A 13,590-nucleotide genomic window follows, 5' to 3' on the forward strand; every position below is an offset into this window, starting at 1 on the left:
GACGAGTTAAATCATAATTGGCTAAAGCAGCAGCAAACTGGCACCTTGGCCCAGAAAAGGTATGAATACTCCCTTATGAAATTTGCCAAAAAGCATAAAACGTGCATTCAAGGATTTCTAGCACTTGCTGAGCAGCATTTGGACTGGAAAGATTGTTGAAAATTACTTGAGAATTTCACAATCGTGAGAAGATTTCCAGTATTACTGAGCCGACTTTAGATTGCATCTTATTGACGATTGTGGTTTTGGGTGCCAGTGATGGGGATACATGCAGTAGTTCCGAGGATCAGAAGAGGCTACATCTGGTCCTGGTTGCAATTCAGGGTCCCTAGTGGCGGTGGAAAACAGGGCAATAACTTATGGATGACACCTAGGGATGTATCCAGACTTTGAGGCCTTAGACATTTCTTACACAGAAAGTTAAAACATAATGTACAAGGTGGAAACCTCAGCATCCCCATCGAGAATGATGGACACGCGTGTCCAAAAGGTTAAGTGACCTCAGAAGGTTTTCCATTAGGTCACATGCCTTTGTGTACATTAGTGGGCTACAACATAGGTATAAAGGAAGGATAGTCACGGGACATAGCAGGCTCAGCAGCAGGCGCAGTCCTTCTGTTTCTGTGGCACAATCCCAACATCTTGTCATGAGGATGCTTCACTTGCGGGTTTGTATAGACTGGCTGCAGACGCTGGGACTCCAGGACAGGCGCTCTTTTCAGGTCGATCTATGCCAAATGGATCTCAACTTGGCCTTCTCACAGTCAGAGGAAATCTTCTGCTCTCTAAGCAGCCCAGCACCTCTTCCTAAAAGTGATGGACCAGTAGCTTCAGCCCTGTCTTCCAGTTCTTGGCTTAGTCTTGGTCGCCTCGCGGAGAAAAGTGGCAAATTGTCCTTTCCCTGGCACATCCGTTGGTGCTGTTCAGCCTCCTCGTGAGTTCCAAGATATTAGGAGGCACCAGCTCCAAAGACTCAGTGCTCGAGGAAAATCAGTAACCAATCAGAGGATGCCTCGCATTGATATTCAGATTGCACAGCCAACAGAAACTGGAAGCTTGCAGCAGACTTCCTCCCAGGCCTTCAAGGAAGGGTAGGAGTAAATGATCAGTGGTGTGTATATTTTAAAGCTCGAACACCACAAGTGTGGGGGGGAGGTTGTTGCTTATCTGACTTTGAAAACAAGTGTGTATCTTGTAAGCTATCACGTTGCTTAGTGTAGATGTATGTAATGCTCAGAAGCTTAACATTTCAGGGTCTCTGCAAGACATTTTGTTTACATACCTTGCCTTTATATCCTGCCCATAGCTTACCATTGGTCAGCTTTTGAGTCGCTCTCATTTGCTTCATTCCTGTTTGTCACGGCATGCCTGCGCCATGTCCTTCTTGTGCTTGCCCCCCCATGGAACATGGACCAAGTACTTGTTTCTTTCTTCAGCTCGTTTTTGTAGCAACTTTTTTTGTGTTCATGCACTCCATATAAGTGCTTGTGTTTTCAGGCGATCTCTCATAGCTGCTTCTCAAACACCACTGCATGTGCTTTTTGCTCACACCTCCCCATTTTGCTACTTTTCCCTCCTCCCACCCCTTTTTATGTTGCTTCTTTTACATCCCCACAGCCCTCGTCCTTGTTGCCACTTCCCCCTGACCCCGTTCATGTTGCTTCTTTAACCTCCCACCCACCGCTTCCATGTTGCTTCTTTTGACTAATACCCCTCCACCGTCCATGTTGCTTCCTTTCCCTCCCTCCAGCCCCTGTTCATCTTGCTTCTTTTCACTTACACCCCCACCCCATCCATTTTATCACGTCCCTGTTTCATCTATGGTCCTTGTTTCTTCTCCATCTACCCACCCTGTCCCTGTTTCTGCTCCCCCCTACCCCATCACTGTTTCTTCTCCTCCCCACCCACCCTGTCATTGTTTCCTCTCCACAACCCCACCCATCCCCATCTGTTTCTTCCCCCAACTCCCTACAGACAAAAAAAAAAGCACTATGATGCTGCTGGCGCTGGCCACTTCATATCGCTTATTATTTACCGTCCTGCTCTCCACCCACAACCGCCCTCCAGTTCACCACCCCCACCTGATTGACAAAGTCAGTTGCACACCCATAGCCGAGACCTATTAGCTTTGCCAATCTTTGTTTTTTCCACAGCAACCCTGCTGTCTGCGTCATGCAGTCTGGTAAATGGCACTGTCCGCAGCATTCCCTCACTGACAGTGAGATGCCTGCAGGGTTCCCAAATGACAGTGTCCTGTGCCTCCCTCCAAGCTCCCCTCCCCAACAGAGTCCTGTGGGGACTTTCAGCTCCTGCCTCCACATTAAAGTGCCCTGCAGCCACTATCTGTCTGTTCCTAGTTCCCCCGCTGACTCTGTCCTGTTGTCTAAAGAGTAAGTGTTGGCCCGTCAGCACTCTCTCTTTTCCTCTTTCCAAAGCCCATATCGCTTTGTAATTTGCTTCAATGTTTGTGGGATAAGTGTCTGGAACTGAGGGTGAGTCCCACTGATCACTGGGCACAAACAGAAATACAAAAAACACTGTCCCAGTTCTGGTAAGTGTCTCCCATTTTAGGTAGAAACCTACCAGATAGCACAGTCGTCTGTTTTTCAAAGACTTCCTTGGGACATTTAGAAAGATTCCTTGGAATGCATTCCACCCATTTCTTACCATTGGCTTTGTGGTTTGTAACTCACATTTGCTTGCTTTCTATTTGCTGGCTTTATTTGTTTTAGGCTGTCCAGAATGTCTATGTCCCTTCCGTGGAATATAGCCTGTTTACCATCTCTCTGACTCACTCATTGTATTCTTCCACATGTGGTCGCTTTCTGTAAGCAGGTCTTTACATTTTGTTCTTATCTTGTCACATTTTCTGTGCATTCAAAGAATGAGGTCAAATGTCAGGCTATGTCCTCTGAGGGAGCTTGGTGTTTATTTATTTTTCTCTGACTTCACTGTGAGAGTATATATGTGACAATCTTGATATGTACTGGGGGGGTGCTGTAGAAAAGGCTGTAGGGTGTTATTTTGTTATAGCAAACAACAACATTTAGATGGCAGTAAATAAACTATACATATATTTCAGAGTATATCAGAATTAGGAAAGCACAAATGAAGCACCTTTTTTGGCAATTCTGAAGTGTTGTGGAAATAAAAATGTTAATCCAATGAAAACAAATCAGTACAAGTGGTGATTCCATTTCCACACATTATCGTTTCAGTGCTGTATAGTTTTATCAGTAAAACTGTATGTCTGTGCAAATGTAATGGTCATTTCAATTGAAAATGTGTTGTCTGTAATGGCAGTGCGCTACTCCACCATGCATACTCCATTCTAAGACACTATACTCCACTCTACGCCCCTCCACTCTACAAAGCTGTACTCTATGACACTTTACGACACTCTACCCCCATCTACACTACACCACACCAATCCACTCTACGCCACTCTACTCTACTCCACTCTACACCACTCTCCTCCATTCCACTCTATGCCACTCTACACTACTCTACTCCATTCCACTCTACGCCATGCTACTCCACTCCTCTCCACTCTGTGCCACTCCATGCCACTCCACTCTATCCCACTCCACTCTACGCCAGTCCACTCTATGGCACTCCTCTCTATGACACACCACTCTTCGACACTCTACGCCACTCTATTCCACTCTATGCCATGCCACTCTACACGACTCTAAGCCATTGTATGCCAATTCACTCTAGGTCAATCTATTCCACTCTACACCACTCCATCCTACTACTCTCCACGCCACAACACTCTACTACACTCTACTCTATTCTACTTCACTTCATGGTACCCCACTCTATGACACTCTACTCCAATCCACTCTACTCTACATAACTCTACTCCACTCTTTTTTTAAGAGTTTTATATAGCGCAAACTATACCCGAGATATCGGGTATCAGAGCGATTTACATGAGCACCAGTTTCATTACAGAAGGACACATTCATTTTTGTTAGGAACAGGAATATTAAGTGATTTGGCCAGAATCACAGGATGTTGAGCCTCGTTGCCGAGACTCGAACCCGGTTCTCCAGCTTTGAGGTGGACCGCGGTAGCCGTATGGCTACATCCTCTCCCCTGTGACAGTCTATGTCACTTCACTCTACGAAACTCCATTGTAGCCACTTCACTCTACGACACTTCACTCTGTGCCCTCCTCTCTATGCAGCTCTACGCCACTCCACATCTCTCCATACCCATCCGCTCTAAGCCACTTAATGCCACTCCACTTTACTCTATACCACTCCACTCCATGACACTCTACGACCCTCCACTCTGCAACCCTTCACTCTACGACCTTCCACAGCACTCTACGCCACTCCACTCCATGCCATGCAACTCTACAATAATCCACTCTACAACAATCCCCTCTACGACACTCCACTCTACAACACTCCACTTCACTCTACGCCAATGTACTCCACTATACAAAATCTACTCCGCTATATGCCACTTCGCTTTACTCCACTCTATACCACTCCACTCTACTCCCTTCCACTCTACTCCCTTCCACTCTACTCCCCTCCAGTCTTTGACACTCTGCTCCATTCTGTGCCACCACACTCTATTCCACTCTGTACCCCGTCCTCTCTACGACACTTTACTCCACTCTATGCCCCTCTACTGTATGTCTCTTCACTCGACTCCTCTCTGGACCACTGTTCTTCAAACCACTCCGCTCTAGGCCACTCCTCTCTACTCTACTCTACAACACTCAACTCTACGACACTCTTTGACACTCTACGCCACTCGAAGGCACTCCACTCCACCACCCCTCCACTATATGCCACTCTATGCCAGTCGACTCCACACCACTCTCTTGTATGCCACTAACTTTTAGCCATGGCGAACAGCAGCTACGCTGGTGTGCAACATGGCTAAAACACAGAGGCAAAGGCAATAGCTCTTGCATAGATGAGACCTTTTGGCTTTGCCAATTCTTGTGTTGCTTTACTGTCTGTATTTCATGCAGACTTCCTTCATATCCCACATCCTTATGAACAATTACTCTTTCAGTATTTGCAATTAATCAGTCCTTTTCTCTGTCAATTAGTATGGTTTATTTGTGTCCTGATAAGTTAAAATTCATTTGTTGCAGTATTACAAGCTAAATCTTTCACTTTAAAATAAAATGCATTAATTTACCTGATTCCAAATGAATTTCGGGCGTGCCATGTGCCCTTCATCAGGGGTAAATCTTTTAATCTCCTGAAACCATAAAAAATAATGTGCTCTATTAAGCAACATATTTTACAACTAGAAGTAACATGTCCATAGCAAGACAACCATTAACAGCTATGCACCGAATGCACTCAAAGCCTGTTCAAGTAACTCTATTAACGTAAAATAACTAATCTTAGTCCCTTTAGGATGACACCCACCCACTGTCTCCGTTATCTTAACTTTAACCGAGCACGCACGATAGGGCTTTCATCCACGGGGAGGGCCCCTCGACTCTCGCCTCTTTGATCTTTGTCAGAGGGTGTCTTCTCTTGTCTTTAAACAAATTGTAATTTGATTATATGTTTTTGTGTGATTAACTGCCTTTATAAGATTCTATGATATTTCAGCGCAGTAAACGTGTTATCTTGATTGCATTAGGGGCATGTGACTGGCTGCCTGCTTATGGACATGTCACTTCTCATTGTAGAATGCCTGGTGTCATAAAGCACAATGTTTTTCCTAGTTTCAGGAGATAAAGAGATTGCCACCTGAAGATGAGCATCTGGCACGACCAAAATGCATTGGGGGTTGGGGGAATTGATGTATCTTGTTTTAAAATGAAAGATTTAATTTAGAATAGCCACGCGGAAGGAAATTCAATATATTGGAACACAAATAAAGCATGTTGATTGTGAGAACAAATGTTTTGTTTATTGCAGACATTAAAAGAGTCGTTGCTTATAAGATATAAGAATGTGGGACATAAAGGAAGTCTATATGGCATACATACGGTTGTGTAACAAAAGGGGAACACTTACCAGAAATAGGACAGTGCTTGGTACATTATTGTCCTGGTGTACCCTGCTTACAGTGCCCGTTGGTCCCCCCCAGCTAACCATGCCCTGCAGCCCCCAGGCTGACAATGGCCTGGAGCCCATCCTGAGATTATAGTGCCCTGAAGTCTCCCCCACCCCCTGACAGAATTTTTCAACCCTGCCCCCTCTGAGAGTATCTGGCGAGCCCACCCCTGGCTGCCAGTGGAGTGCCGCTCTCTTGAGCGCAGACTGTGGTTGCATGAATGTGTCCCTCAAAGCCAAATTAGATTGTTTCTTCCAGAATCCCCCTGAATGTTCTGTTAACCAAGTATGTGCACCCCTCTTCCTCTGCAGATCTGTTCATTGAGCGCTTCTGCATGACAGGCGGGAACAGTCCAACTGACTATCTGAAAGCCTACCACACCGACCTCTACCTCTCCTCCGACTCTGAGAAAGTGCAGGAAGCCATCGAACAAGGTAAGCCCGCACGAGGCGTTGGCTGCCTTCTGGGCATGAGAAGGTGCCGCCGAAGATGTCCAGGGAGTAATGGGCACAGCCAGGGTCTACCCGGGAGGGGAGAGGTGCTCGAAAGATCTGCTTCGGAGTATAGATCATAGAGACGTTTGGGAGTGGGGTGTACATGGAAATTCCACTGGGGTCAAGAGAGGCATGGAGGGTCCTCCTAGGTGTGTGGGGCTGACGGAGACTCTTATTAGGGCGTGTGGGGAACATGGATATTCAGCCTGGGAATGAGGCATGGCATGGTTGATCCACCGGTAAGTGCAGACTGATATGAAGGGGCATTAGGTCGAAATCCCCACATTACAACCAAGAAACCATAAATGTAAATAATGCAAAGAGAATCCTAACCATGAATTTTAGAAGGTGGAAAAAAACAAATGTGAACCTCCCAAGTGTGTTAGCACGGTCAGAGAGAGCAGGTGGAGGGTGTCACATCAGAATAAGAGCACCAATGGTGACAAACATAATGCAAAATGATGGTAATAGTCCTTTTGGTAAGGGGTGAAGGACATGGATTTTGGTCATGGGTTTCCTTATTTCCCAAAGATCAGTTTTCGGTGGCTTATAGCCCAGCGCCTAATACTTCATTGGAGAGGAGTTTGGTGTGTTTCTAAGTCAGTAATGCTGGGGTTCCTATTAATTCACTTCCCCTAACTACCGAATCTATTGTAATACTATAATAATGGCTGACTACATGCGGTATAAATATCAAAGAACAATAACAGTGTACATGACCCTGTGGTGCCCATATGTGACTGCATTATTGGAATGAAAGGGATTCTAGAGCCACTGCTTGAACCAAAGGAGGTATGCTTGGGGTCCCTGAAGGGAATGAGAGAATGGGGGCCTTGAAGGAGGCCTTGCTGGGATGGCATTCTCTTTATCCCACTGCACTTTCTGCTTTGATTATGTTTAGGAGGTAGTGTTGTCATTCACCTCAGTGGACACTGCTGGTGTTGAGGTGTGAACATTGAGGCACCACTGTGATTGACTTTAATCTTTAGCATTCAGATTTCTGTGGTGAGCATATAACTCATGGAGGCACGGCTGGGATTTGGGGCCAGTTTCATTATTTTGGTAGTATGGGTGTATACATCTTGGGTCTATCGCTGGGTTTGGGGCTCATTTTTATTGTGTGTGCTGACAGGGTGGTGTTTTGGCTCATGGAGGTACAGGTGGCTTTGAAGGTAATTTCCACTCTGTGTGCCCGTGGGGTGAAGGTATAACTCATGGAGGCACGGCTGGGATTTGGGGCCAGTGTCACTATTTTGGCAGCATGGGTGTATACATCTTGGGGCTATCGCTGGGTTTGGGGCTCATTTTTATTGTGTGTGCTGACAGGGTGGTGTTGTGGCTCATGGAGGTACAGGTGGCTTTGAAGGTAATTTCCACTCTGTGTGCCCATGGGGTGAAGGTAAAACTCATGGAGGCACGGCTGGGATTTGGGGCCAGTTTCATTATTTTGGCAGCATGGGTGCATACATCTTGGGGCTATCGCTGGGTTTGGGGCTCATTTTTATTGTGTGTGCTGACAGGGTGGTGTTGTGGCTCATGAAGGTACAGGTGGCTTTGAAGGTAATTTCCACTCTGTGTGCCCGTGGGGTGAAGGTATAACTCATGGAGGCACGGCTGGGATTTGGGGCCAGTTTCATTATTTTGGTAGTATGGCTGTATAAATCTTGGGGCTATCGCTGGGTTTGGGGCTCATTTTTAGTGTGTGAGCTGACAGGGTGCTGTTGTGGCTCATGGAGATACAGGTGGCTTTGAAGGTAATTTCCACAGTATGTGCCCGAGGGGTGAAGGTATAACTCATGGAGGCACGGCTTGGATTGGGGGCCAGTTTCACTATTTTGGAAGTATGGGTGTATAAATCTTGGGGCTATCGCTGGGTTTGGAGCTCATCTTTATTGTGTGTGCTGACAGGGTGGTGTTGTGGCTCATGGAGGTACAGGTGGCTTTGAAGGTAATTTCCACAGTGTGTGCCCGTGGGGTGAAGGTATAACTCATGGAGGCACGGCTGGGATTTGGGGCCAGTGTCACTATTTTGGCAGCATGGGTGTATACATCTTGGGGCTATCGCTGGGTTTGGGGCTCATTTTTATTGTGTGAGCTGACAGGGTGCTGTTGTGGCTCATGGAGGTACAGGTGGCTTTGAAGGTAATTTCCACAGTGTGTGCCCGTGGGGTGAAGGTATAACTCATGGAGGCACGGCTGGGATTTGGGGCCAGTGTCACTATTTTGGCAGCATGGGTGTATACATCTTGGGGCTATCGCTGGGTTTGGGGCTCATTTTTATTGTGTGAGCTGACAGGGTGCTGTTGTGGCTCATGGAGGTACAGGTGGCTTTGAAGGTAATTTCCACAGTGTGTGCCCGTGGGGTGAAGGTATAACTCATGGAGGCACGGCTGGGATTTGGGGCCAGTGTCACTATTTTGGTAGTATGGGTGTATACATCTTGGGGCTATCGCTGGGTTTGGGGCTTATTTTTATTGTGTGTGCTGGCAGGGTGCTGTTGTGGTCATGGAGGTACAGGTGGCTTTGGAGGTAATTTTCACAGTGTGTGCTGGTGGAATGAAGGTATAACTCATGGAGGCACGGCTGGGATTGGTGCCCATTATCAGAGTGTGCACTGGAATGGTGGAGGTAGAGCTCATTCAGCCACTCTTGGAGGCCATCTTCATAGTGGGTTCTGCTGGGGTGGAGGTATGATTCGCAGAGGTAGTGGTGAGTTTGGGAATCATTCTCACGGGGGTTACTGCTGCAGTAAAGTTATATGTGAGGTGAAGTGACTGACAAGGATTGGGAACTCCAGGATACTGCGGGGATTGAGCGGGCGTTCAGGGAGAGAATACTGCTTAAGGGGAGGTATGTCTGAGGTGGAAGTTCGGGTTGGGATTTTCTTGTATCACTGGAAGGCAGATGTTCTCCTGGGGTTCGAAGATTTCTGTCTCTGGGCACAGCAATTACACCTTTCTAAATGTTAAAGAATTCATTGCTTCTATTAGGAGTGGAGGGTGGTCACAGAGCTGTGAGGTCTCCTACACACAACATAAATCATGAATAGTAATGCTAGTATTTATGTTACAGGAATTGCAGCTGCGACCATCTTTAGTCCCAACCAAGACGTGGCAGTGTTCGAGAACCAGCTGCGCGTCGCCTTCGACGGAGATGCTGTGCTCTTCTCGGACGAGTCTGAAAAGATAGTGAAGGAGCATGGGCTGGACGTGTTTTTTGAACATGAGAAGGCGTACGAGAACAAACCTTTGGCTCAGGTACCTGCCTTGGTTCACTGAGTGTGGAGCTCTCTGCTACTGGGATTCTATACTGTAGAGGAGGCAGTGGGAGTTCAGTAGAAACCAAAGTTGCAAAATACTTCCCAGCCTCTATTTGATTGGCCTCTCCCAGACACACATATCTGCATATCTAGTACACACATTATGACTCAAGTACCGCATATCACATACATATATGACTCAAGTGCCGCATATCACATACATATATGACTCAAGTACCCTATATCACATACATATTCGAGGCTCCCACCTTCTCAACCACGCCATCAGGCTACTCATCAGGAGGCAGAATACTAGGGTTTTCCAGCGAGGACATTGGCATCTCCTCTGCGTATATCTCCCAAGTTAGTTCCGCACCATATCCAGCAGCCAGTGTTTGTGTTTGGGTGCAGAGTGCTTTCCCTGGTGCATGGCTACTCTCCTTTTGGCTAGTAGTAGTGCCACCACAGTGAACTTGCGATCTGATGGCTGTTTTTTTTGTAACCAAACAATAAGCACATCTGGGGAGTGCAGTCTGTTAAGTATGATACCACGGAGTGCTGGTCCCGCACCACCCTTTGCCAGTACTCCTGAATCGGACTACAGTCCCAAGCCAGGTGCAGGAAATCCACATATGCCCTCCCACATCTGATGCACCTCGCATCATCCCTTAGCCCATACCTGAGCAGTCGGGACGGAGCATAGTACATTTGTTGTAGGTACTTAGGGGCATATTATCAAGCCAGGCGATAAATTTATCGCCGCTTTAGCGGCAGAAAACTGCCGCTAAAACGGCAATAATGGGCTTGATAATATGCTCTATGGAATTCCACTTGAAGCCCATGTTAGATGTGAAGGACATCTAACCTGAGCTTCGTTTGGAATTCCATAAAGCATATTATCAAGCCCATTATCGCCGTTTTAGCGGCAGTTTTCTGCCGCTAAAGCGGCGATAATTTTATCGCCTGGCTTGATAATATGCCCCTTGAATGGATGGTGCAGGGATTTCAATTAGACATTTGCATTAGTGTGCAGCAGAAACCCCATCCCTCCTACATCAAAGGTGAATCCAGTGAAGAGTTCCAGTGCTCCAGCACCTGGTTTGGTTGTGTCGGTCTGTCCCCCTGTGCTGCGTCACATAGTCTAGTGACCAGGTGTCTGTGGGAGGTACTAGCAAGTAGTGTCTGCAGAGCATTAAGTGCAGCGGGTTCCTCCGGCAACATAGAAAAGAGATCCTTAATGGCGGATCATAGCCAATGGTATCCGAATGTGAAAAGTGGTGTTGCGTTTTTTATATAGGTCAGGTCTGTCGGGTCCAGGAACTTCCCCCTTGGGTATATATCCCCATCGTCTTGATCCCCACTTGTTTGAATAGAGTGAACACCCCGGCCTCTTGTGTCACAGAAAGGGTTGGGTGATGCCCTAGTGGAAGCATAGGAGCATAGAGTGGGAGTTTGTGGTCTCTACCCCCTAGAGCTCTCCAGCCCAATGTTGTACAATGGATGGTGTTAATTTCTGTTTGGGGGACATCCGTACACTTATATGTCAGGATATATCTAAATGCAGTGGGATGTGCGTCCCCTGCTTCTACTGCTAAATGTGGCGTGTGTACCTGGGTATAGTACCAAATGTGCACACATTGCACTTGGGCACACAGGTAGTAGAGATACAAATCTGCTGCTCCGAAACCTCCCTGCGCATATGGCCTAACCATAGTGTCCCACCCAATGCCAAGCTGTTTGCCCGCCCATTCCAGCATGGTCATTTGTGTTCGCAGCATTTTAAACCAGCATTGGCATGGCCAATAGGTCTCGCCTTTGGGAGTGTTTAGCCATGCAGCAGTTGATGTTGTTGCACCAAGGATATTGTGCTGGATAACTAAACACTTATAAGGTCCCAAAAGCGAGACCTATTGGCTATGCCAATGCTTGTTTTAAAAAGCGTATGGAGAGAGCATGTCTTGAGCAGGCAGGACAAAGCTATTTAAGAAAATAGTTCTTGGAGGCTGTAATTAAAGCCTGCCGGGTAACAACACACTTAACAGGCGGTGTCTCCATGGGAGGTTTCAAAATGAGACAAGACTGTACTAAGGAGAGACTACTAAGCCTTTTGACCAATGAACAGCCATAGTTTACAGTGGACAATGACACAAGCCAATAAAATAATATGGCCGGAGATCGGGTGGAGCTTCATGTCCCTACCTGAATACAGCATGCCTCGCAGAGCAGCGCATGCGCTGCCCAGGCTCGATCTAAAAAGGAGCTGTATACCAATGTTAAAAGTGAGAAAGCACATTGCACGCCTAGGAATAATACCCAAACTCTTATAAAAAAATGTAAAAAATAGTGTCTTGCAAAAGGACGAGATAGAGCAGTTGAGTAAGAACACAGGTGGTCCAGAGAGGAGCTAACACTAGAAAGGAAGGGAAGTCCACAGGAGCTAATCAATTTAAAGATTTCAAATGAGTGACAACCGAAACAACTAATGGTAGGCTGTGGGTTGATTGTAAGCCCACTGATTTGTAAACATTAGGTCTCATAGCACAGTGCATGCGCTCTGTAGGCGAGACATAAAAACGTGGGGTTACTTAAGACACACACTCACTTTCTGTTTCTTGCTTTCTAATTCTTCCTTGCTTGGGGCTAACTTTCAGAAGTTTGGGCACTAATCCTGCCAGCTAAGTAATGTATCCTGAGAAACGACAAGCTCTCAGTTCTCCTGCGGCCTCCTGTCATTGCATCGGCAGGAGAGGCTCAGCCAATGGGGAAATGAGGCAGAACTGTGGGTGGGACAACAAATAGTTTGCTGCCTGTTTTTACCCTGTCCTCTGGGGCTTCCTGCCCATTCGCAGATGTTTTCCATAGAGTTGCAGTGTGCAACATCTCTGTATCATCTGTGCAGTTTTGCACCATGTGTTTTGGCAGGCGTTCCCCGGTACACTTGCGTCCCACTAAAACAGGCCCGTGCTTCAAAGCAGAATGTAGGGCAGTAGGGGGAAACTGTAGGCTACCCGCTCTGGGCTGGGTGTTAGGGCGGTTTTGTGGGAGTTAGGGGTGATTCTGGGTAGGTGGAGTGGGTGAAGTATTATCCATGTCTTTGTGTGTTTCTGTGGGGAACGGTGTAGTTGTGCATGGAATTCAAAGAAAAGTGTTGGTTTGTGAGACTTAAAGTATAATGGTGTGAGAAACAGGAGAGGTGGTCTACCTTAAGCTTTCCCAGCACATAATTGAGAAAAAAGGGGGCCAAAACACTCAGTTCACCCCACAACCCCCTAAAAACGTTAATCCAAAGTGTCTTTTCAGAACAGTGTTTCACGTCGTTGTAGACCTATTAGGTAAAAGGCGTGGTTTGAAGAATGCTGTAAAAGCGACGTGGGGGTGCACTGCTTCTTCTACTGGTAGTTTTGGGGTGAGAAGTTGGCGCTGGTGCACTGTCTCACCTCCCAGCCTCAGTAATCTTAATTATGAGAGGCGGAGCTGGGGGCGCCTCCAGAAAGCTCCCAGGATCTGGTGCCTTATCGAACCATGCAGTGGTCGCCGGGCCATTGTTTCTGACGTCAGTTATTGTCCCCTCGAATTCGGCTTTCCAGTTCATCCCAGCTGAGTGTCTAGAGGCGCATGTGGGTGGGGCCTCTGCCTGACGTTGTGGGTCAGATGTACACGGAGGGCAGAGCTCACTGCTGAAGTGTTCTGCGGCCGCTTTACGGCAGAAGGTTTTACAGCTTGTTGTTTTCTCAACCACAGATTAATAAAGCCGAATAAATGAGACGGTTTATCACAACAGTGAAGCTACGG

The 13,590-nt window shown here is 46.9% G+C and overlaps 1 protein-coding gene across 1 annotated transcript in view; it reads left to right on the forward strand.

The window, feature by feature from the left end:
- The window catches only part of NT5C1A (5'-nucleotidase, cytosolic IA), a 217,880-nt gene that overhangs the window by 190,543 nt on the left and 13,747 nt on the right, over positions 1-13,590 (forward strand). Inside the window, exons 4-5 of the mRNA XM_085648352.1 lie at positions 6,357-6,479; positions 9,612-9,796. Coding sequence (XP_085504478.1) covers positions 6,357-6,479; positions 9,612-9,796 — 308 coding nt within the window. The remainder of the gene's footprint in view (positions 1-6,356; positions 6,480-9,611; positions 9,797-13,590) is intronic.

Source organism: Triturus cristatus, chromosome 3_2, assembly GCF_964204655.1.
Source record: "Triturus cristatus chromosome 3_2, aTriCri1.1, whole genome shotgun sequence".
In the NCBI taxonomy this organism is placed as follows: domain Eukaryota; kingdom Metazoa; phylum Chordata; class Amphibia; order Caudata; family Salamandridae; genus Triturus; species Triturus cristatus.